We start from the raw sequence: 25,699 nt of genomic DNA on the forward strand, positions 1-25,699 counted from the left end.
CCATCTGCAACAGGACTGCAACAGCACCCCCCAGGAGGTATTTTTATATTGCATTTGTGTTCTGCATGGCTTGTTAAATCATGCCAGGACAGGTCAGCAAGCTTTGGTGTAGATCAGTTTAATATACGTTTCTATAGCAGGGACGCCCTGACAGCTAGGTCAGCTCTTAATAAATGCGGACAGTTAAAGCATGAGGGATGCTGGTGAATTGACAGTGGCCTGTGCTGATGCACAGATTAACCCCACTAATCATTTCAGTAGCAACAATCATTCCAGCTGGAAGGCATTATTGAGTCCCTGTGCCAATAACAAGTTATGTTTTACAGGGCAACTTAGACCAGGGGTAGACAACATTGGCACAATCTGGTCCACAGTCTTTGTTCAAACCAATTACACCTCTAACCAGTCCTCATTTAATTACACCTATTAAACTCAGAATGGATTGCCACTCCAGGACTGGAGCTGTCTACTTCAGAACATTTTCATTCCTTTTCCATTCCCTTTCTCCATTCAAAGCATTCTAAACCCAGCATCATTATGCACATACATTTCTGGAATAATACTGTCTAATTGCAGTGCCACAGTACTTCAAAACCTGAAAAACAAAACAGATCAGGGACACTGTAGTCCTAAATCAGAACATAGGCAGAGACATGAAAACAGTTATTCATTTTAAAGAGCACTTAACAGGCTCCCACACAAGAGCCACAAACTTAGGCAACATGAAGGAATGCTTTTACACTGCTGGTGCAATGTGGTTCGAGAGCTGCGGTCCTTGTTACTCGCAAACATACATGCAACCTGAATAAAGGGATTTATATTTTGTCAGTGCTCAATACCACTGCACAGCTCGCAAATCAACTGCTTACATCCGATGCCATGAAGGGTCACTATGCCAGACACAAGAAGTTGAAGCCTCTGAAAAATGTAATTCAGCGTTGCCATGGGAACACATTGAATACCGAATGGAACTCTTTAGTACCTGGAGCGAGTATGTCTTGCTTTAAAGGCTCTGAACAAGCTCATCGCTGCCATCTTCAGAGCAGTCACTGGAACTGACACCAAGCCTGTAGGAATCTGTCTAAAAGAATATATGTATAGAGAGAGAGAGAGAGAGAGAGAGAGAGAGAGAGAGAGAGAGAGAGAGAGAACATGTGAAGTCCATTCAGTAGTTAAGATTTGTTTCAAATACATTAAATCCATATATAAACCAAGTAAGTAGTATTCAGTGACCACTCGTGTTCTCTGTTTAAACTTATCAACTGTAATCCTCTTGACATCTCCTGTCTGGTCTGCATTGCAGACCCCACAGCTTCAACAAAGGGCTGTTCCTTCTGATCATGTTAGGACTGTAGTCCTCTTGTGCTGTGTGCAGGAAAACAATCATACCTGTCAAAACAATGGCACTACAGTTCATTAAACAAAGGGTAGCCCTGGGAACAGCTTCTCCTGTGCAGTAGAAAGTAATTGTTTTCATGCATTTCTGAAAAAGACATTTATTGCACTGTGTTTACTTCTCTTTCTGCACGGCTGAAGAAGGGCTTTTGTCCAAAACGTCCTCAAATACAATACTCTCGTATTCATTTAAACATTTGTGTACATCAAAAAAAATATTAATGTTTATATATGTTATGTATTCCTTCGTTAAATAAGAAAAACAAACCAAATGACAACACAGTGCTTTATTACATTGCGGCTAATGCGAAAACAGCTCTTCATAAGGACAGTCTAAAGTCACGTTGATTTTAGTTTTTCAATTAGATGTTCTGCATTGAGCGAGCAAGTCAGTAGATCCCTTGTGGTCTGCCACTGCATGTCACGCTTGAAGATTTTGGTTACGCGACCGCAGAGTTCATTCATAGCTGTCTTCTACCGTTTTATAAAACACAGGGTGTTCTCTGGGTTTTCTAGAAAGACCCCCCAATAGGGTCCCACTCAGACATCAGCAGCTCCTACCTGCGGGCTCTGCTGAGACACCCGAATTGTTTTCTGTATGACGTCACCGTTCTCCACCGCCCTGCACAGTCAGTGATTTCAGCTGATGCTGGAGCGGAGAGCTGCGGCCTTCAGTCCGATGTAGACAGTTTTTTTTTTTTTTTTTTTTTTTTTTTTGGACATATCCCCACATATTGAAATTACGAAAGGTCAATGAAGAAGCGACCTAAATCTCGAGAATTTTCCTTTTCTGATGTTTCAAAAGAGTGCATCTCAGTGAATGGGGGTTTCTCTATCTCCTGTGGGCTTTAGGGAGCTTTCCTGCATGTAGCGGCAGGGGGAGAGCACATCAACACCGGGAGGCATTTAAAAGGAATTGGTCACTGGCGGTGAATGGAAAAGAAGAAGAAGAAGAAGAAAAAAGAGGAGGTTCGTGTGATTCCGAGAAAGGTGTGTGCTTCAGGAGTCGCTAATCATCGGCAATGCCATTTGAGGGATGGATCCGCAGTTTGTTTAAATTCAATGCAGGAGCTGTGTGAAATGGAATAGTGAAGTCTTTTAAAATGTATTTTTCCTTCAACGGGGGAAAAAAAAAGAACGGGCAAACCGGAATGGAATATTATTTATTAAAATATTGTACATTACAACATCGCAGAAACCAACAAAAATGACCTCACAGTCTGTGTGCATTGGATCTGACAGTTAATTATTGTGAAGATTTTAATCCTGAGAGAGAGGACATGTGACTTGACTTTTGATGCTGTAGTAGTGTAGTCTGCAGTGCTAGCACTTCCATGGAAACTCAAAAGGAACCTCGATTTTATTTCGTTTTTATTTTTAACATTCAGGCTTAGCGAATTTAACAATGGCCAACCACAAAACGGTGCAAGCGTTTGATAAGCTAAATTAGAACCCTATGTGTTTTAACGGCATTTCGAAGTTTTTAAGCACAGACAAGTTGTGCCAAACCGTTTAAAAAATACAATTAAAAAAAAAAAAAAAAAAAAAAAAAAAACGCTTTCGGGAATGCTGCTAAAGTGAGAGACCCGTCAAAATGTCTAAAGCGGCCACAAAAGAGAAGAAATTGTTCAGCAAGAAGCTGTTTAGGAGGGGTTCAGCGCGGTCGGTGGGGAGTTTTATGAGTCGAGTCCTCAAAACCCTCTCCACTTTATCTCATTTCGGCACCGAGGAACACACCGTAGAGCCTGAAAAGGATGATGGTGGCTTCACCACCTTCATGAGTGGCGGCAAAAGCTCGGGTACATCTGATGTGAGCGACTGTGAAGGCTTCCTGCCGACTGGGGACAGGATCCCCGGGTTAGCAGGGCTGAAGAACCATGGCAACACCTGCTTCATGAATGCGATCCTTCAGTGTCTGAGCAACACCGAGCTGTTCGCCGAGTATATCGCCCTGGAGCAGTACAGAGGGGACGATGAAGAGGAGCAGGCCAAATCCAATGGGGTGCTGTTTCAAAAGAAAGGCTCTCAGGAGAGTGGAGAGGTCACGGAGCAGCTTTCTGGTCTGGTCAGAGCCCTGTGGACGTTTGAGTACACCCCGCAGCACAGCCGGGAGTTCAAGGTAAGCGCAGATGTGTTGGACATATATATGCTTTCTTTGATCTTTTCCTTCCCAAGCCCCTATGCAGAAGGACCCACCCTTTACTTTTTTTTTTTTTTAAATTGAGATTATGATCAATTATTATAAAATGGGTAGTCGCTGCATACAGAAACACTTCACAGGTGAGCAGAAGGAGAGGCTGCTTCATCCAAGCTTGTAGGGGTGCAACACAGTGCATCCCGCCTGATCTTCCCACCATGAAGCAGTCTAAGCAGTTTCTCACTGTCAGGTATGTACATATTGTGCAAGCTGCAGTAACACAATGAGTGGCAGGATTTACTGTGAGTTGTAAATGACACTTTTGGAAGGTAAACAGCTCAGAAAAAAGTTATAACCCTAAATAAAGTTCGGTTTTACAAATAACACACCCGTGAAATACGTTCTTCAGTAGTTTAGCCTCACCTGTACAGTAGTGCTTTTTGCTATGAACTTTGTTGAATTTGAATTGAGGCTGCAGGACTGGCATATGTAACCTGAATATTATAGTGGTGGTGATCCAGTTGCATAATTTTGTAACCAAAGCCTAACCCTGAACACTGTCTTTAATGAGTCCCAAGTACCAGTATGCATAAAAAGTACATTATTTCCTGAATGAATAGGAACTGGTGAAGCAGAGTAATGAGTATGCTAACCAACTGTATTAGAAAAAAAAGTCTGCTTTGTTATTAAGGAATACACTAGTGCCAGACTCTGTTTTAAGTACTGTAGAAAGATCCTTCAGTTAAATGTATTTGGATTCAGCAGAAGAAAACACACTTGTAATTAAACACATTCAAGAAGGAAGCAATTAGTTAGGTGTGACCTGCTACTGTAATTAACAGTAAAGCTTGTCTTTTTGTATTGCAGCCTAATAATATCAGTGCTACAGAGCATGAAGTTAAGGTCATGAAGGGCAAGGCAATGTTGCCATGGTTGGGAGTGAAATTTCAGGGGCACCAAGGCAGTTCTAGGGGGCAAAACATAAGTTCAACCCAAGGGCACCAAGGCTCATACTCATTCATAAAACAATTAAAAGGAAATACAGATAGTCAGTGATGTTGATGAAATTTGAATTCAAACAAACACAAATCATTATTTTTGGAGTTATTCACACACTGATTGTTACAGAAATAAAATATACGTCACTTTTCCATTGTAAAAATAAAATAGTATAAAAAAAAAAAAAACATTTAAAAACAACATTAACTTTCATAATTAAAAATGCAAAGGTTAGTTTGACAGAAAAGAAATATTCAAAGTGTTTTTATTAAACTCGGTCAGCCTGTCAACAAGAGGTAGAGATAGCTCTGATCTGTGTCCTGTAATTAAAGCTTTTTTAAAACCCTCATGCCGTGTGTTTCATAATTTAGGGTAAGCAAGTTGAACTGGATTACATATAACAAGTTGGTAATTTTCACGATGCGGTACGGCTAGTCTGCACCCGACACACAAGGGCGGTATTCACTTCGCAGGACAGTAGTTGTCATCACACACCATAGGCTATGACTCGAATATAATTTACATATATGGCCAAATGTTTTGCATCACCTAGAATATTAGGATGCAGACATAAAAAAAAAAAAAAAAAAAAAAAAAAAAAAAAAAAACTATATGAACATAATTTCAATATTTTATTTAACATCATGCAATCTAAAAAAACTACCATAAAAGTCTACTGGAAACTACAATAGTAGTACAGTATTTCATGTTAGATTTAGAAATGTCACATTTTTAAATTTTTGGAAAACTACAAAGCGATATGGAATTTCAGTATGTCAACGTAACTTAATCCTATATTTGCAAAATAATTCTGTGTGATGCAAAACTTTTGGCCCTAGTATAATCTGCTAAATAAAAACACTGGTTTGTTTTTCAACATTGTTTTTCTGTCATCTATCATGCAGGTGTATGAAATGAGCGATCTGAGTTTAGCAAAGAAATATACAATACATTGCTGACAACAAGTAGCCTACTACTTGTGTTAGAAAATATAGCCTTTTATAGCCAGGTATTTAGTAAAAATAATAGTGAACTACAGAAATTATAAAAAAGGCAGGAAGGATGCTTATCAGGGGTGATGTGTAAAATACTGACTTGCCTGTCCATGTAGGAAATAGGGGAGGGATCAAACACTTGAGGGTGCTTGGACAACTCCTTAGACAACAGTTTCATTCGTGAGTTTTGTGACTTGTTGGTGATGTGTTGTCAGCACTTGGCTGTGATTGGTTAATCCACTGACTGTACCACACGGCAGCCAAAAAAAAACGCTATGGATTCAATTTGAGTGGTAAGGGAGACCGGGGACAGTTGTGAAATGTTTTACCATTCTCTCCATTGCGCACAGATGATTTGAGCTAGTTTGACCTGACTTTGATACAGACAACTGACACCTGTCCTGTCCCAATCCCCATAGTTATCCTGTTTTAAGAGCTGATATACATATGGCAAGAGGGCTTGAAATGTAAAGTATATAAATAACAACATCTCATTTAACTCAAGAATTGAATGTTTTATTGAATAAGATCAATTTGCACATGAAGCAATGTGTTTGTTTTTATTTAACTCAAAAACTGAATTGAAAAACAAAAACGTTCACATAAAGCAATTTTTTGACAGACTAGCAGTATCATCCCATGATCTGTTAATTGGAACAGCCTGTGTGTGTGTGTGTGTGTGTGTGTGTGTGTAATTTGAACACGGAATTGACTGTCAGATGACACTCCCATGGAATAATAGTGTATGGTCTATTGTAAATCATTATTTTAGCTAATAGCGTACATGAGGTCATACAGACACTCAGCAAAATTATGGCTTTAGAGCAGAGGCCTGGCTGTTGCATCAAATTCAATTACTCTCTAAGGAAATGGCTTTTCAATTGCTTTAAGGAGAGATTCCTGTTTACTCCCAATATTTTAATTCTTGCATTGCGGCATACAGATCTCTTGAATTCTCCTGGTCTGATTATTTTTAGACCAAATATAGTAGATGTGTGTGTGCTCTGACATCTGTCACTAAATTGTGTATATTTGCCATTTAATAACCATTTCCTAGTCTTAAGCTATGGCAGCAAATACATTAAATGCTGAAGGTGACAGAGAGAGGGACTCAGACCTCACTGACTCAGAAAAACGCAGCCTAAATAGTGCTTTCCACACTGGCTCTGTGGAAAGCACTACTTAGGACATCATTTTATGAGCAGAACACTGAGGTACAGTACAGATTATTAAAATTGCAAACAGTTTAATATAAAGTAAATTGTGTAAGCTGTAGCTTTTTGTATTTTACGTATTTAGTTTTATTTAAATAAAAAAAAAGTGTTTTTAAGAATTAAGGTGGTGAAAAATATACAATGTTCTCATTTAGAGTGATTTAATACTTCCCCCTGGTAATCAACTACTGTGACTTCAGTATACAGTGTGGGTTATAGGGTGTGAGCAAAGACTTGGATCTATGCACTGTACTAGTGTTCTCCCTGGCAATACTTTTTTTTTTTTTTTAATCCATTTAAATTCAGTCAAGCGGCAGAATGCACATGATCCATCATAATTACTTTGGATCCAAAAAAGGATTTATTTGTCCTGTCTGCCTGCTACTGAGTTTCAAATCTATCTCCTGCCTCTGGCACAGATCCATCCCAAGTTATCATCCCTTTTGGTCTCTATTTAAGGATAAGAGAGTCGCAATACTAATCCATTTCAGTGTTTCAGATTGAGCCTTTACAGTATCAGATGTCTCTGATGAGCTTAAATCCTGGCTGACCTTTCCTTCTTGAATACCATGCTACGGTGCTCTTTCATACTATCTATGAAAGCAGCATGCCCTTTCTTTATTCTGTTATTGCCTTGTCCCTGTATAATATACAGTACAAGCTTCCTAATGTACTGTATCTGGACAGAACTGTTCATTTAACTCTCAACCCTCCCACGACACATGAACTTTCACGCTTCACTGTAGCAGGTGTTTGTCAGGCAATTTGTTAATAGGTGAGTGTGTTTGCATTTTGAGGCAAAACAAATGACTGCTTTGTTTTTGTTCAGGGAATTTAATTTAAAACCCAATCTAAATGTTATACAGAGTTAACTTGCATGACATGTTTCCTGTTGCATGTATGTATTTCAGTCTGCCGGTTTTCATTTTTTGTCACAAAGTTGCTTGACAAGAAAAGCAAGACACTGAAGGAAAACAAAGTGCATGCACCTCCAATGAACTAGGCCTGGGGAAATAAGTGATACTGCAGTGTTCCCACAAAGTTATTTTTACTGCACTTTATTTATGTTTTATTGGAGGTTCTGTGTAAACTTGTTTTATTAGCGAGGGACATGTACAATTTAATGCCGGTGTGACCATTTTCACAAGTTTTGACCTGTTATAACACTGCCGTTCATCACAGATTATCGGCTCTTTGACAACCAAAGGGATAGCAACCAGCTGTGTGTGTGTGTAAAGCAGGACAGCATTTCACTTTAAAGAAAGATCATGTTCATCCTTGTGGCTTTGTGACATGCTGGCGAGGATGTTCTTCTATTACAGTCACCTTCAGGCACACCACTAGATCGCTAGCTGCCTGGTTTCCTTCTGAAACCAAAGATATTCTGTAGCAATTTTTTTGCTTAAAAAAGCATGCTGTATATTTCCAAAGAATTGTGCAGAAACACATATTTGACAACAGATTTAAAAGAAAGGCTATCTAGAATTAAAATACTGTTTTATGCATTTCTTAGAAACCCCACAGCAAGACATAGCTAGTGCATGATGTATCTGAGCCAGTCTATGGAAGTTGTTTGCTTTTTCATAACCTATTTTTACGCACAAATAAAACAAACGCAGCCCCCTGTTTGTATACACAGTGCAAATTCAGGGCAAGTTATAAGCATTAGTGGTCTGGGTTTAGAATTTTGACCCTGCTCTAGGCCGGAAATCTTATCCAGGTGTGCAGGGGCAAGAAGCAAAAGGAATTTGCTTCTCTGGAATTTGAAATGTGACACTATTTACTTCAGCCTCCTACGGTTGTATAAGGAGCCCCTATTCACCTTGTGCAGGCTCGTTGATGGTTCTTATGAAAAGCTCTGTAAAATGGCTGTATCAAGTTGCTTTGGAGTTGATTGCAGCTAACAGTGTAACACTAGAGTCCTTTATTTTAAATCTGCACTGTTGCTGTGTGGGTGTCCATAGCGCACCAAGCAAAGCTAGTCTGTTTAGTGGTATGAAGACCTGTTATTTAGGATTTGTGTAAACTATGATCTGGTGATTGCACTGGTAGAAATCCCTGTGCCAGATGGAAAAGCGGGTGGTGGATTATGTAGTTCCAGCCAGTGTACTGCAGGCAAGTTTTGTCCTGAAGCGCCCATTCCCTCTCGACATTAACGCCACATTGTTTATTTTGGAGACTGGTAGCATTTTTTTTTTTTGTCACTTGCATGAAAACATGTGGAGCTTTGCTACAAAAAAAATTTCCAACAGTGCTTCCTGAGATTCTTTGCCAACTTCCTTCCCAGGGAATGTGATCAGCCTGTGTACTGTACACCTCTTATTTATGTCATTGTTGCGCTGTAGTTATGTAGGGGATTATTTTACTGAGCCTCTTATTCATTTAACACTGCCAGCTCTGGAAACACTTGTTAAGAAAACCGTTTTTGCACAGTACAGATACAACTGTAGTAACTGAAACGACAGGCATGTACAGCAGTGCCTAAGCCAATGTTTCCATACGGTAAAGCTGCCATGTACAGGTTTGTGACAGAGTCACATTGTTTTCCAGATATCTGTCCATGGTCACGCAAGTTCTCAGTATTGAATCGAAAGATAAAATGCTGAGATATACAAAAGGGATTCAGCTGTTGTATAAGTCCATCTCACTAGGGAGGTGGGGGAGGAAATCTCCATTCTGGCAGAGGGAGAGGGAGTAAATAGCAGGGTAGTGTTTTAAAATGATTGGTGAGAAGTAACTGATGCTGTTGGAACTGTATGCTGATATTGAACAGTGTGATGGTGTTAATGCAAGCTGTTACATTTCTGTTTTTGCAGAAGCCAGCATCGACGCAGCTACTAAACTAAAACATGCAGTCCTGTAATAAGATCTAATAATGCTGACCTTTGGTTCCCATATTGAGTAAAGTTAACAATATCCTGTTGCCAGGTTCTGATGACATTTTTGTAAATTATATATAATATGAAATGGGCTTTTTGCTTAATTTTCAGTGGTAGACATTACATTCACAGTACGGTTTACAGCAAATGCAGGATCCACAAATCATTACTCAGACAAAAACAAATGTTGAGCATGTTACAGAGGAAATGTTGTGGTGCGCTACAAACTCTATGTTAGAGATCAGATTGCCTTTCCAATTGACTGCGGCTTGAATGCTGTATTGATTGTGGGACTAGTTCACCTGTCACCGAACTGTACAAAACCCGCAACACTATTCCACACTTGCATACACGCACATGTAAATAGCCCCCCCCCCCCCCCCCCCCCCCCCCCCCCCCCCCCATTACGTTTACATCCAAACCTAGATCGGTGCTAGTTATTATTTTTACTCTGCAGCATTCCCAATGTGGTCTACACTCTAAGGCCTTGTTTGTGCATTTTGCTTGTCAACCCAAAGCCAGCAGTTTGTTTTATTATTATTATTATTTATTTATTTATTTATTTATTAGCAGACTCCCTTAACTCAGGGCAACTTAGTTGTATAGAAAAAATACATTTCAAGAATTACAGTGCAATTACCACTGTCTGATTACACATCTGTTTATGAGCAGATTTGACCTGTGCTCCCCAGAGATTCTGACAGCATGATAACTGCTGCTGTTCAGTTTTCCATCACATACGATTACTGCTTGAATTTAAATATGCAAATATCTTTTTTTTCTATTTTACCATTGTTTGAAGTACAATAGATCATTGAACCATGCTTGTATTCTGAAAAGACATCTTATTATTTAAATGTAGCAGGCTATTGTTAGAAATATTTTTGTAACCAATGCTGTGATGTATTTTTTTCAGAATGCCGTATCGAAGAATGCTCTGCAGTACCGGGGGAATGCTCAGCAAGATGCCCAGGAGTTCCTGTTGTGGCTTCTGGACCGGGTGCATGAAGACCTGAACAACAGGGTGAACCCGCATGATAGACCCTCCATAAAGGTAGGCTGCACAGCTGGAGAGTCAATATGGCAAACAGTATTGTTTCAATAAACAGCTTTAATGTAAATAGAAAAGAGCACTGTTTTTAAGTAAGGAAAAAAACAAAAACATAATCACCAATTATCTGCTGTAGTGAGATATACTCTTTAATTTTTACCTGCAGGTTCAGGGAGCCTGTGGCTTATTTTCCATTTTTATTTCCAGCCTCCGATCGAAGAAGATGGAGCTTCTGAAGGACCGTCCCTTCCAGTCGCTAGCACTTTTGTACAGGAGCTTTTCCAGGCTCAGTACAGGTAAGAACCTTCATAATGAAAACTAAATAGAATCCTTGAACATCATTAAAAGCTGTCTGTTGTAATTTAAAAATGACCAGTCCTGAACTCCTTGCTACTCACAAAAGAAAACCTCATAGTTAGAACCCTAGTACTCTACAAGACAACCGAAAAAAATAAAAACTGTCAGTATCTTTGAAATCCAACCTATTCTTTGTCTGGTGAATAAAATAAAACATTTAAAATTTGCTTTCCAGTAAATCGTTGTTCTTAATTTTACTAGCATTTTCTTGAACTGTCAAGGTAACGTTCTATTTGGGTATTATAGTTAAATATATATTTTTTTTCTTCTAGGTCTTCGCTGACTTGCCCTCACTGCCAGAAACAGAGCAACACTTTTGATCCCTTCCTTTGCATTTCCTTACCGATCCCTCTGCCTCACACCCGGTAAGTGCAGTAATACGAGACATGTATATGTTTATTTACACACCTATAAATTACCTGCGGTTACTTGCCCTTGGAAGTTTTTAAAAACCATAACTTTGGATCTTTAATTTTCTAAAATGCCTGTCTTCAGCCTGTTGTCATAATTTAGTGTCTGACCTGACCCATAATTTGTAGTACGGTGACATTTCTGTCAGCGGCGTGTAAAATTTACTGTAGACTGTGATGCATATTCGTCTCTGCTGGCAGTCGGGCTGGTTGGAATTTAACCTTTGCTTCTCACGTACAGTTTTGACTTGCTGATCACAGCAGGATAGCATATTTTTGGCTCATGAAATATTGATTGTTTGCTTAACAGGAACTAATACATCTCAATGGGAGTTACTGGCTTGTTGAAAGAGTCGATCGACCAGACTTAAAGGCTATTTGTTAATGGGACAGAGACACAAGATGAACGGTTACAGTAAAAACCACATTTAGTTCATCAGAGCATAAGATTGTTTTATAATGACAAATACAATTGCGAAGCAGAGTATCAGTCACATTGTTTATATGTTATTTCAAGGGATTTAGCACTGTGCTTAAGTGTATCGCCCCTTCTGGGAATTCTGGAATTGTAAATCAGTAATGAGAATATACACCTTTTAAAGTGACTCTGTTAGGGAAATATGCAGGCAGTTGAAATGTCACACTAGCATTCTGGATTGCTGAAATTGCTGTGGGCTATGCTTTTTAATTGGACTGATGCCCTTTTTTGAGGGGTGGTGATGAACTTAGGTCTTGAACAGACTTTTTCCAGCTGCCTATTCTATGCTACAACTTAGAGTAAGTGATGGATGTAGGGTAGCCAGTGGCCACTCCTATCACAGTAGCTGTATATTTATGACAGGTTAATATTAAAGTTTGAGCACAAATAGGCTTTTTTTCCATTATTTTCTTAAACTACTTGGGTAAGAAGCATGCATTATTTACTGTGGTCTAGCTGAAAATGAGCTGCCATGCCAAGTGCTAAAGAAACAATGTTGTTCAGACGGCCGTGCTCCAGTAACAGGTGCTGCTTGCTGTGTGATTGACATGTGTGACAAGTGTTTTGCTGTAGCCATATGTTCGGTCATTTTCCAGGAGAAAGGGGTAATGCTACTGTTCAGTTTTTACTGGTAATTGTTGTCTGTAAGATAGTCAGATGCATTAGTGGTACAGAGTACCTCCATTATGACAGCCACATGAGAGCTGATTCTCACTTGCCATAAGAAGACAGGGCTAAAGTATATCTGTTACATTCCCTTGTAAAACGTTACCACTTAACACTTAACGTTTATGGACCTAAAGCACAATTGAATCACAACAGCTAGAGGCACGTGCTATCGGATTTCGTGAGACCTGTTTGTTTTCAGTGTTTGAATGTCTAATTAGGAGGGGGGATTCTGAAACTGCAGCTTCAAATAAACAAATGTGGATCTTGACCAGTGGCTGATGTATTGTTTATTTTTTTGGTTTATAGATAAAAGATTTTGGGCTGTATATTTGGGCAATTTGCAAGCCTCCACAGTATATGTATTAAATGGACAATTTCACCACCAGGCCCATAAAACATCTGTGTTTTATGATTTCTCTAGGTCAAGTTTGATTATGTGGGCAACTGTGGAGTAATCATGTATTGGAGAGGAATGAATCGGAATTTAAATCCGGAGCTTATAGCTACTGGCGTGTCATTTTCTGTCCACTTCATACCTTTTCGCAAAACACAACGAAAAGACCTAATGTTCGTTAAATAAGAGATTTAATGTTGGAAGTGGTTATTAACAGCTTTAGCAGAGAGTATTAATAGTTGAGGCAGTAGAAATCTGCAGACTCTGATTGTGGCTCTTGGTTAATCGGAGCAGTCATCTGTGTAAGCTCAATATTCATTTATGCACATTTCATTTTGCGTGCTGGCAGTGTCTCTGGGTTCCTGCCTAACAACAGATTTGGCACTCTTAAGAAATCAGCTTTTAAAAAAATCAGGAACCAGTTTAAACCAGTTCAATGGCATCGCAGAAATGATCAACATGCTGACCCCGGAAACCGAAACGTAGATCCAGCATTGTTTAATATGGGTTTTCTCAGATAATCATATGTTGCAGAAGTTTTTTATTTGTTCCGAATTTGATTTATATGTAAAAACAGAGATGTGTAATAATTAAAAAAAAAAAAAAAAAAAAAAAAAAAAAATATATATATATATATATATATATATATATATATTATATATATATATCTCTACTGACTGAATAAATTTTATTGCTGCTTGCACAGTATATTATGTAACGTTAATTATTTAATGACAGTGTAACGATTACTGATTTTTGTTAAATACTGTAATACTGTTAAAAAGACGCCGAATGTTGCTTGTGAGTCACTCTCTATGTGCCAGCTGTTTTCACGTTTTTATTGCCATGCTGCTTCATCCTGTGTGCAGTCTTGGCTTGGCTCGGCAGTGTTGGCTGTTCCCTGGGGAAAACAGCAGCCTTCTGACCTCAACAAACCTTTTCATTTGTCAGCCAGAGTGAAAGTGAATTCACATCATTGATTTCCGGCAAAATAAACTCTCCCTGTGTAGGTCGTCATTATCTATAATGATACAACAAAAATATATGAAATGTGAAGGCATGAATAAAGGTTTGGTTTCTGAATCTGAAAAAAAAAAAAAAAAATTATTTGTGTAATTGATTGCAATGGATACCAGTTGCTTGACTAGAATATGGTATCTTCCTTTTTTCCTTCCTTTCTAAATCTTTAAAAATGTAATTTTGTAGGGAAACCCTCAAGGAAGTTTTTTCTATCCCTTCATAATCTAAAGCAAAAGCATTATGTTTTCCACTGCTGGTTGTCTTAAAAGAAAATGTTTTCGACACACAGTTCCTAAGGAAGGTACTGAAGTACTTCTGGGATTAGGTGACTCCAGTAGCTATAGAAATGTTGTTAAAAAGTCTAATCTACTGTTCCCCCTCCCCACCCCAGACCTCTGTACGTCACCGTGGTTTACCAAGGGAAATGCTCTCACTGCATGAGAATCGGAGTGGCGGTGCCCTTGACCAGTACAGTGTCCAGGCTACGAGAAGCTGTGTCACAGGAAACAAAGATCCCTACTGATCAGGTAGCGCTTCTGTCTGGTTGTTATCAGTAGTGTGCAGACAAATCTGGTTTGTAATCCTTCGGTTAAAACTTTCCACCATTAGCAGCACTGATGACATATTGAAGGCCATTTTACTTGGCACAAACAGTTGGTTTCACAAATGAAATGTGATTCTATCAAAAAAGGGCTTTTAATTACCCCTCCCCTCCCAAAAGCATGTCTGTTGTTAATTATCAGGTGCTGTTGGTTTAAAGTGTTTTTTTGCTTTGTTTTAAACGTTCTGGTTGTTTTTTAAATCCAGTAACTGGGGCAAGTTCATTATTTATATCCTATTGGTATGTGAGCCTTTGTCATGTGAAATGGAATCCTTTGTTAAAGAAAATAAGCTATTGTGAGAAATGAAACAATTAAACCTTGTTTGATAAACCCACATGTCATGTAGCAATGTCACATGGTAACAATAGGCTATAAATTAAGTTGCAGGTTATTGGGTTACCACTGGGTTCCTCATAGCTAAACTATGGGATAAAGTCACGTACTGTGATCTCATCCAGTGGAATGCAATAACAGACAATTAAATGCCGAAATATTAATGCTACAAATAATTGCGGTGTACCCATGTTGCTGTGAACCCAGCAAATGCTCCTGGTCTTTTTATTTTTATATTGTTTTCAGGATCCCTGGTACAGCACTTGAATTGAAAGACTGGATATAGGATGTTAAACACTGTTGACTGTATATTATTCATTCCTCTGAGCAGATAGTATTGACGGAGATGTATTATGATGGATTTCACCGGTCCTTCTGTGATGATGAGGACGATCTGAACTCTATCCAAGAAAGCGATTGTATTTTTGCTTTTGAAACTCCAGAAATATTCAGGCCAGAAACCATTCTAAGTCAAAGAGGTATATGCGTTTCTTGATTCACATGTTCGCTTTTGCAGTTGGTAAAGTTCACGATAAAGCAGTTTATATACCGTTTCACTGTTTTGCTTGAGAAACTCTTTTTTTTTTGTGTGCCTTTGTTTTATGTATTTTGTATAATAGGTGCATGTCCCTTTTGTTGTGCTGTTGATAAGAAATTAGAGGTCTCTTGATATGGTATCAAACTCTTAGAACTACGATTTTGGAATATTTTTTACAGTACACATCACATGTGTTAATGTAGGTTTATGTACATGTTAAATTAGATTTTGCATCATGTTTGGTTATTGATTTATTTGTATTTTTTTGTTCATATTATTTTGAAGGGCTGCAAGCAAATTTAAACCAGAACAACCTGAAGTATGGCACAGAGCACAACAGGACTTCTTCATACTTGCGTGGAGCGGTGATGCCTGTGTTATCTCCCAATAAGAACAGCGGAAGTGAGAAGATCATTCTCCTGGTTTGCAACAGGGCTTGTATGGGACAGCAGGGCAAAAGGTAAGGGCTCACATGGACTGGGCTCAGGTCCTGAGGAATAAACTACTATGCAATCTTAACTAGACTGCATTTGATGCTATATCGTTGCAAAAAATGTTTTTATATAGATGTAAGAGCCAACCCAACGTCAAGGGGCTTTCAAAAATGTAAGAACCTGTAAGGAGAGGCCCACCACAGCTAGTCTGTATTCACATTTTTTCTATTTATTAACTTTCATATGCTCAATTATTGGTGCTGGAGTAAAACTGACGGACAGACTGACATGACCAGCTTCATTTAGAAGTGTGTTCAACCCAATAATAGTGTAACCATTGGATTTGGGAATAAGACATTAAAATCAGACTAACAATTATGAGAAACACCCAAACTAAGTCGGGTAAAAAAACAAAACAACCCTCCCAAACCCCCCCGCCCCCTCCCCCCCTTTTTTTTTCTTTTTTTAAAGGACCAATCTTGATTAAAATGGTGCTTTAGTTTATCTACAGTAATTGATACTCATGTTTCATAGATGTTTACACACTGTTCTAAGAGTTCTGTATTTAAAATAGTGCTTTGTAAATATATGTATTATTATTATTATTATTATTATTATTATTATTATTATTATTATTATTATTTTGTTATTTTTAAAATATCATGCTGTATTGCAATTATTGTGATAATACCCCACAGAATAATCTGAGAAAATGTTCAAATTATGATAACCCTACTTGGAATCTACCAATTCCTATGTACGGTTTAATACACATGGCATTGTGCACAGTCAAATCAGCGACTCCTGTTTCCCATCTTTCCAGGCATGCCAGGATAGTCAATGAGAACAGATCCTTAACCTGCTTCCCCTTGCAGCATTCCTGCAAGTCTAGCTGTCCAATAAAGTCAATGCTGTTTTTGCTGGTACAAACTAAAGCTTGTAGGATCTATATTTCATAGATTTTAAGTAGAGAAAAATAAGAACTAGGCTCACTAATGCTCGGCAAAAACATGTTTCATCATTTAATTGCTTTTTAAAAATAAGAAATCAATAAATAAAACAAGATAAATGCTGTAAATAAGAAGTAGTCAAGAATAAAGGGACCAAGGGGCATGTAAATTGTAAAAGTGAAATACTTGCAATGTTTTTAACGGAGCCTTGTGGGTTCACCCCCTGAGGTTCGGCCACCCCTTCGTGCTGTGCGTGGAGCAGACTGTGACCTGGGATGTCCTACAGAAAGAAATCCTGGAGAAGATGCGCCACTTGTTAAGGCCTGGTGTGTATATTCAGGTGGGTAGAGCTTCCAGTATGGAGTTAATGATGGCACAATGGGAGCATTTACTGTGGAATACACAAACATACATGTAGTCAAGTGACAGCCTTTGCTTAAAAGGGGTAGAAACCTAAATAGCCAATTCTTTACTTAAAACCTAAATAGCAAATTCCTTAAGCCCATGAACCACCAGGCAACATTCAAGCAACTTTCTCTAGCAGCTTATGTTGCAACTTGCTGCAAGTGACATTTTTAAGCAGTTTTCACCATGTGGATAGTTCAACCTACAATAACTATAATATCTTGATTTGAGCTACTTTGACAACATTGCAAGGGTCTTTAATGCATTAAGCAGTAGGACCAATCGCAACAAATAGAAACTAACAATGTTCTGTGTCTAATTGTTTGATATTTAATCACAGCTGTGGAAGTTAATTTTCATTAGGACTGGGTAACGCACGACAAGGATCTGTGATGATGCAAAATGCTAAAATATGCCAAATATAAATTTGTATTATTTGTGACTATGGAAAGCCTGTTGTGTAAAAATGTATATTTTTGAGTGGCTGATCCCCTCTTTTACATTGTCATTAGGTCGGCCCCTTTAGCCTGCGTGTAGTTGGAGTTGTAGGGATTACGTACCTTTTACCTCAGGAAGAGCGGCCGCTTTGCCACCCCACTGTGGAAAGGTAAGGAAATGTTACCATCCTTCTAGCTGCTTTTTAAAAGTACAAAAAATGGATCCTAGGGTGGTTAGTGTGGGAAAATGTCACAGATGTCAGCGGGCAGCGTTTGTTGAACGAGTTGGAAAATGGTAGGGAATGGTTTTGTGGGTCTTTCTATTCATTTTGCAAAGCTGTGCATGTGCAGGCGTTTCTTTAACAGAGTGCATAATATTTATACAACAGCACTGTGCTTTTCACCATGGGAATACTGCTGTGTGTGTGTGTGTGTGTGGACTAGAGAATCGACACAAGTGGGGGAGAATTCTACTCAGTGTATCTTTTCTTACTTCAGGATATGTTAACTCCTTATTTTCCACAATTTGTTTTTTAACATCTTCCATTTTTAGAGCATTCAAATCTTGTGGTCAAGGCGGGCCTCCTCATGTAAAGGTAGTTGTGGAATGGGACAAAGAGACAAAGGACTAGTAAGTGTTTATTGGTCATGTGTCTAATGTATTTATGCGCATGCAAAAAATAGTAATGTGCATGTTTTTTTTTTTAATTGAATTTGTATTTAATTTGTTTCCCTACATAAATGATCTATATACACTGTGTAGATAAAGTGTACTAGGCCTTCATGGTTTCCCTAGCTAGCTCCAAAGCTAACAGATCTCACTTGATTCGTGTTGCCATGCATTGTTTCCTCACTGCTCTTGCTGATTGCCTCAATCCAGTTTGTTTGGGCACACCGAGGATGAGTACGTCCCTGATTCAGAAAGTGTGCACCAGCAGAGAGAGCAGCACCACCAGCCTCAGACGTGTACCCTCTCGCAGTGCTTCCAGCTGTACACCAAAGAGGAACAGGTACAGAGTTAAACAAACTTTTCACAGATGGTGCCGCTATCTGTGTTAAAGCTGATACTGCCTTACTTTGCTGTTTTGTTGATGTCCTAATGAATGGAGCTCATCTCTGTTATTAGGGAGCGCAAAATAACTAATGTGTATGGAATGTAGGGCACTTAGTGGTGGTTCTAGAATCGTGTTGTCAGCTGGTGCCCCATCAGTTTCATTGCTCTGCAGTTCATTCTCTCACTGGTCACACACGGAGACAGGGTTTTCCTCACCTCTTCCTTATTTTGAACTGTTACAGCTGGCTCCCGATGATGCATGGCGCTGTCCTCACTGTAAACAGCTGCAGCAGGGAAGCATCAAGTTGAATCTGTGGACCCTTCCTGATGTTCTCATTCTGCATCTGAAAAGGTTCAGGCAGGTACTGCTTTGCATTTCCAACTTTGTCTGGCTGCAGGAACACACAGCAATGCCGTGCAAAGCGGCTTTTAATTCCTTAACTAAATTAAAATAAAGCTAGATCTTGGCATTGGAAACCACTGGTTTGGTCTTTGTGTGTTGGTTGTTATATTGTCTTATACAGGATGCAAGTTGCTTTGTACTTTCTGTAATGTGTTTGTGTGTTTTTTTTTTTTCATTTTCTTACAAAATGAAAGCTGTTTTATGATGTTATGGTGCTGATTGGCTGCCACGTTAAGCCCCAGAGACAGTTGCTTTTCAGTTTGCTTTTTATTTGTCATCTTATTTTTTTATTGATTTCATTATTTTACTGAAACGTCTCAAGGCATGCTGTGCAAGTTTTAAGCTGTATTGTATTGTAACAGGAAGGCGACAGGAGAATGAAAATGCAGAACATGGTCAAGTTCCCCCTAACTGGCCTGGACATGACCCCCCACGTAGTGAAGCGCAGTCAGAGCAGCTGGAGCTTGCCCTCTCATTGGTCACCCTGGAGACGGCCCTATGGACTGGGCAGAGACCCTAAAGACTACCTGTATGATCTGTATGCTGTGTGCAATCATCACGGGACAATGCATGGAGGCCATTATACAGGTATAGAACCAAGCTGAACAGCACATTACAATAAGATCAAATGTGTGAATATGCTCTGGTTTACTGCTCTATTATACATTAATTCATATAACAAGTACAGTTCTTGGTAAGAAGCAATTCACAAAAACGTAGTTCATATTGAATTCAGCATTCATTCATTTGTACTGAATAATTCTACTGTATGAGGTACAAACTATTTACTGCTGCAACCTTCAGGTCCTTTTTATTTAAACAAGTGAAGTTTACCAGCTGTCTTCTGTTGAGACTGTGTCAATACGTGCTGGAGGTCAAGCACGCAGTGTTCTGAGTGGAAGGAGATGATACTATCGGTTAAGCTTTCTGGATGTGTATCCGTTTCATCAGGTCTATATAAATGGAACTGGAATTGGTTCTTTCTTGCATCACAAGATACATATTCAGTTGTTCAATGTAGTGGTTATACACACAGGACTACAAATTGAAGGGTTTATTAATAAATGCCATTTAGTTGCCTTTTTGCATAGTTATAAAAAAAAATAAAATAAATAGATAGCTCTCTCTCTAATCCACCAGCAGCCCACCTTGGTTCATATGTCAACTCACAAAGCACATTAATGCACATATTTTCCATGTAATTATTGTAATGGAAAACATAAACTCCCTGGCCAACTTCTGAAAATAACCCCCTTGGTGAACTTCCTTTGCGGATGTATGAGTACATGTTTCTAACTTTTTTCCCCTCGCAGCTTACTGTAAGAACTCTGTCGATGGCCAGTGGTACTGTTTTGATGACAGTGATGTTCAGCCGATCGCGGACGACGATCTTTGCAAACAGACTGCGTATATCCTGTTTTACCAGCGGAGGACCACCATTCCATCCTGGTCTGCCAACAGTTCTGTAGCAGGTGAGGAGAACTTCCTAAGCAATTGCAACAGCACATTAGGAGTAGCAGGTTCTTGCTGCAGTATCACACATATACGATCGTTTCACAATGTACAGTTATCAATGTTTGTGAAGGGAGGGGTTATTGTTCCAACCCTTGCAGTAGCTGTTATACTAGTCTGTATTTAGGAGATACATGTGTTTTAGGATAGCAAATATGTGAAAAGTATTAATATGTTTCAGTTTCCGGGTTGTTAATTCACTGGTGATGTGCTGTGGTTTTTCCAGGCTCTACAAGCTCGTCTCTGTGTGATCACTGGATCAATAGGCTACCTGGTAGCAAGCCGCCCAGCGTTGCCTCTGCAGCGTCTTCAAGGCGCACTTCACTGGTCTCTCTCTCAGAATCTGTGGAGTTTGCAGGGGACCGGAGCGAGGATGATGGTGAGCAGCATATATGTGTGTCTGTTTATTTGTTGGAATTGAACTTCTGAAGGCACCTCGCACAAGAGGAGGTCCGGTGTTAGAGCGTGTTGGTCGTCAGTAGAAGCAGCTCAGACCTGCAAGGCTCTCTCCTGGTATACCTTTTTGAATCTGTGGTAAAAAGAATATTAAAAAACCGTAAGGATGGGACAATCCAAAAAAAATAAAATCTGACGTATTGAGAAAATATATCGTTGTATTGCAGTTACAGAAATATCATTACAGGTATACCAATTGTGTGCGAAAAATATAATGAAGATCTGAACTTTTGGTTTATTCCAGTCATCAAATTCCAGTAATTTGTGTTACCTGTATAAAATAAGGTGAAGTAGCAGCTGTGTTTGTGTGCGTACCATTCTGTGAATGTTCGGTGCATTAGTTTATAATTTTCTGTTGTTTTTGTTAAGGAGGATTCTCAACCCGACCTTTTGTAAAAAGTGTCCAACGCCAGAGCTTATCTTCCAGATCTTCAATGGCTAGCCCTTTAACGATTAATGAAAATGGAAGCAAGCCCTTGTGGTCACTGGCAGCCAAACTACAAATGAGATCCAATTCCCCGTCACGCTTCTCCTTAGATTCACACTCTTCCTCTACTTTAGAAAGGATCGGGGAAGCATGCAATGACAAAGTCTTCACTTCCTGCTTTGGGAGTTTCAGTAAACATGAGCACAAGTCTAGCGGGAAAGCACCTCTCGCTGTTATGGAAAGCATAGCAAGTGATGAGAACAGTCACAAGAGATCCAGCACGTGTCTAGATGAGCAGTATACCAAGAGTACAACACAGACAGAGAAGAAGGTGTCCAAACCAGACTCTATAGATAACAACAACCAAGCAAACTCTGTCGATCAGAGTCATTCAGGTCACGGCTCTTCATCGAAAGATACAAAACATCGAAGCAGCTCAGGGGCGTCGGGTCAGAAAGCAGAGAGCACAGCAGCTAAAAGGAGCTCCTCCAAGGCAGTTCTGGAGCAGGAGAAGAGTTCAAAGAAAAAACAAGTGACTTCATCTGCTCATTCATCTCCTGTTTCTCAAGCTTCCTCCAGTCCCCAAGGCAAAAGCTCCCAGAAGACCTCCAGTTCGAAAGTGAAAGCAGATTCCACCAAGCCGGCAAGCCAGAAAGCCACTTCATCATCAGCTCAGTCCAAAAAGGATTCCTCCCAAGAAACTCATTCAGGTGCCACGCCTCAGAAGCACAGAGCACCTTCATCTCAGTCCTCTTCGCCATTGCCAGCCTGGAAGAAGACGTCGACGGCAACCGAGAGGAGCTCTACCACCCCGTCCGCTGGGAGGAAAAAGCTGTCGGAAAAGAGCCTGAGCAGGGAGTCTTCTTGCATAAGCCCCCTTGCAGAGACACCTGGTGTGACCAGAACCAGCAGCTCTGCCAGGTCTTTGCTGGTGAAAGGGAGTGACAGCGTTCGAGTGGCGCGCAGGCCAGTTAGAAGCTCCAGCAGCAGTTCTTCTGTTACAAGCTTGCGATCTCCCAGTGTTTCCTCGAAGACTGATCTCCGAAGGAACAGCAAGTCGGAGGACAAAGGGTTGTCATTCTTTAAAACCACGCTGCGGCAAAAGGAGACTCGCAGGTCAGCAGATTTTGGCAAGACCACGATTCTGCCAAAGAAGTCCCAAGAAGTGGCCACAAAATCTAGTTTGAAAAATGGCACTGAGGCAATTGAGGGGACGACTAAGGTGATAAGTATTTCTCCAGAACCTAAAACAGGCAAGGTTTCTGTGAAAGAAAAGGAGCCTGCTAAGAACTCCACCCCTGTCAAACGGTCTTTATTGTCTGCAAGTAAAGCAAAGTCTTCCACACCAGAATTGGGTGCTCAGTCTCCTGCTAATGGGAAAAAGTCACTTGAAAAGACATCATCCTCCAGAAAGCTTTCTTCTAGCATGCAGTCATCCGCACGGTCAGTTCCGAAGCCTCAGTGATATTTTGCAAAGCAGTTTATTTATTTTTTTCCGGTGATGCAGCTACTTTTTGATTATTTCTTTTTGTTGATGTGCCTAATATAAATTATATTTTTTTTCTTAAAGAAAACGCACTGTAAATTTATGAAAATATCTTTCTGTCCTGCCATCAAACAAAATAATTGCCATTTACAGATCTGGCACAGTCTACTACTGCACATGGACCGAATAGTTGTATAGAAAGTGTGTTTTAACAAAGCACTTTGTATATGTTGAATTTAATCTTTTTTGCAGAGGAATGCTATATAACTTACCAGAGTCTACATTCGATTGCAAGGCCATTTTTAAACTCCCTGTTACTTTGGCATGCTTTGAAGAGGCAAGTTTTAGGCAAATTTTGAAAAAATTGAATGGACAAGGGGCAAGCAAGTTTTACAGTATAGTGTGTCGTATTTGTATAGCACAGACTTTAAGATAAAAAAAACTGAGGCTGCTTTTTTCTAACTGTTTAGAGGGCAATATTTTAAATCAAGGATCAAATATCAAAAGGGACTAGAGCTTTTCAAAACTGGCTATGTACTTAGCTTAGTAAAATATTATTTCTTCACTGTCAATGTCATTTGTCCTGCATTTTGAGAAGTGTATATATTTGTTTCTTACTACTGAGGACAGTGTTTACAACAGTGACCCAAAACTGTCTGCTCAATTACAGAGCAATAAAATTGGATAACTAACTTCATAATCTTTAGCTTCAGAGCTCAGAGCATCGTGAAAGCCAACGTGACATTAAAGTGTAGACATTGGTGCTTAGCGACATTTGTACTTACAATATCAAGCTATTACCATGTCTAGCATCGGGGCTACAGAAAGGAAGAGAATCATTTGATCTACAAAGATTCGGTCAGTAGCATGTAGTTTCCCAGAACAGCAAAGGCATCAGAAAATCCTGAAATGCTTTTTCCACTTAAAAAAATAAATAAAATAAATAGTAATAATTAATACAAGTAAACACAATGTACAGAATATGAGCTAGGTATACATTAACTGTAACAACTAATACCTCTCACAGCTGTGAGCGCAGAAAAGCATCTGCTACTGCAAATATCACTCAGGAAAGAGTTTTATCACCAGTACCTTATACCAGTAACTTAGTATTTTACAAACTGAGCGTAAGTGAAGCATTAAACACTGGTATCGCAGAGTAAATGTTAAGGTAATGATCGTATGCCATCGGTATTGTTTGGTTAGTGAATTCTGTTAGAATAGGCCGTCATAATGAGCATGTGACTAGGGTGTTCTATAAATCCCTTGTTTATTATTCTGTAGCTGTCAGACGTGAATCAAATCGCATGCAGATATGCTTTACTGAAAATCAAAGCCCCTATGACTATGTGAACGCCATCGTTTTAAATTTTTTTTTCACCCCATTTTGCTGAGTTAGTACACGTGCATCAATGTGTGGTATTTTACCAGCAGTAGCAACACAGATGATATTAACACTTCTGCAAATTTACATTGTGAAATATTGCCCTTCAGATTTCATGATGATAGCAGACCACACCCAGTTATGTTTTGCTATTCACTGCTGCAGTGTGATACACCACATCTCATTGCTGAGCGCATTGCAATATGTTTAGGTCAATTATTTTGTATATGCCATACATGGCTATTAAATTCAGGGTTAAGTCCTACAAAGAGGAGCCAATACTGTCTTAAAGGTAGCCTACCTGCCATCAAACTTCAGGGGGTCACTGTGTTTAAGCAGTCAAACTGTTTATGTTGTAGTCGTTCAAGGGATCTATTTTCTTGACCTGGAAGTGGCTGATCTTTAATAACGTTAATGAGCGGGGTCAATAAATCACTCCATGGGTAAACTCCAGCAAGAAAAACACTGAATTAAAGGGTGTGGTATTTAGATTCTCCACTGTTTAGATCATTATAATAGACCCCCCTGGTGTCAATCCCAGACACTAGGTTGGTCATTTGACCACAATCCCTGGCTTTATTTGATGAAAGTAGTAATTGAATAAAATATTTCAATTGAATATATACTGTACATATATATCTCAATTAGAATTGGCAACCCATGGCCAGGTTCAATCTGGTGTTTCAGTCTTCATTTTCATGAACGATTGACTCTAAATGTCTTAAATGCGTAAATGAATATACAAGAATAAAATACTAAATGCTGGTCCTAATTGGGTTCGCGGGTAACCATTTCATAAGAATTTAATTGAGAATAAGTAATATGCTCTGTGATAACCAGTGCACAACACATTGCAGTGCCCTCTTCAAGACTTTCAAGATCATATAAAATACAGCTGTACCAACCTCCTTAGTTTGTATATGTAGCCAATTGTGGCTTTTTTGCTTAAAAGTGGAGCTAATAGCTTTTCACAGCACTAATTTACAAGCAGAAAGAAAATGCCATTTTAATATTTATGAAAGGAATTTTGCATGATTCTGCTTCTGCATGCACTTAACTATGCAAGCAACTGCTGCTAAAGATGGGCTGCACTGAGCTAGTAAAATGTAGAAGACTAGACTATATTTTTACTGTATTTTTTCATAAGCTAACTGTGTATCAAGAAAGCATGGACAGTGTCCTTTTATTTGCACATCAGTTTCTGATGGATTTTCTTGACTGAGAATGGTTGTTGCTAATAATCTGCTTGCCAGAACATAAAGTAATCAAAACCTTCTGAG

General features: G+C 39.2%; 1 protein-coding gene across 2 annotated transcripts; it reads left to right on the forward strand.

Annotated features, from left to right (window-relative positions):
• Positions 1-1,807: 1,807 nt before the first annotated feature.
• Positions 1,808-25,699, forward strand: LOC121300859 (ubiquitin carboxyl-terminal hydrolase 31-like). 2 transcript variants are annotated; one of them, XM_041229801.1, is made up of 16 exons: positions 1,808-3,514; positions 10,536-10,673; positions 10,878-10,966; positions 11,300-11,392; positions 14,390-14,525; positions 15,265-15,412; positions 15,757-15,931; positions 17,084-17,195; positions 17,773-17,867; positions 18,251-18,328; positions 18,578-18,707; positions 18,994-19,113; positions 19,517-19,742; positions 20,468-20,626; positions 20,893-21,045; positions 21,492-25,699. In XM_041229801.1, exons 1-16 carry the CDS (start codon positions 2,990-2,992, stop codon positions 23,012-23,014), a joined length of 3,900 nt encoding a protein of 1,299 aa, XP_041085735.1. In that variant the 5' UTR covers positions 1,808-2,989; the 3' UTR covers positions 23,015-25,699. The 2 variants fall into 2 exon arrangements, with proteins under 2 accessions (XP_041085735.1, XP_041085736.1); XM_041229802.1 differs by having other exon boundaries at positions 21,495-25,699.

This window comes from Polyodon spathula, chromosome 26, assembly GCF_017654505.1.
Source record: "Polyodon spathula isolate WHYD16114869_AA chromosome 26, ASM1765450v1, whole genome shotgun sequence".
NCBI classification, from domain to species: Eukaryota; Metazoa; Chordata; class Actinopteri; order Acipenseriformes; family Polyodontidae; genus Polyodon; species Polyodon spathula.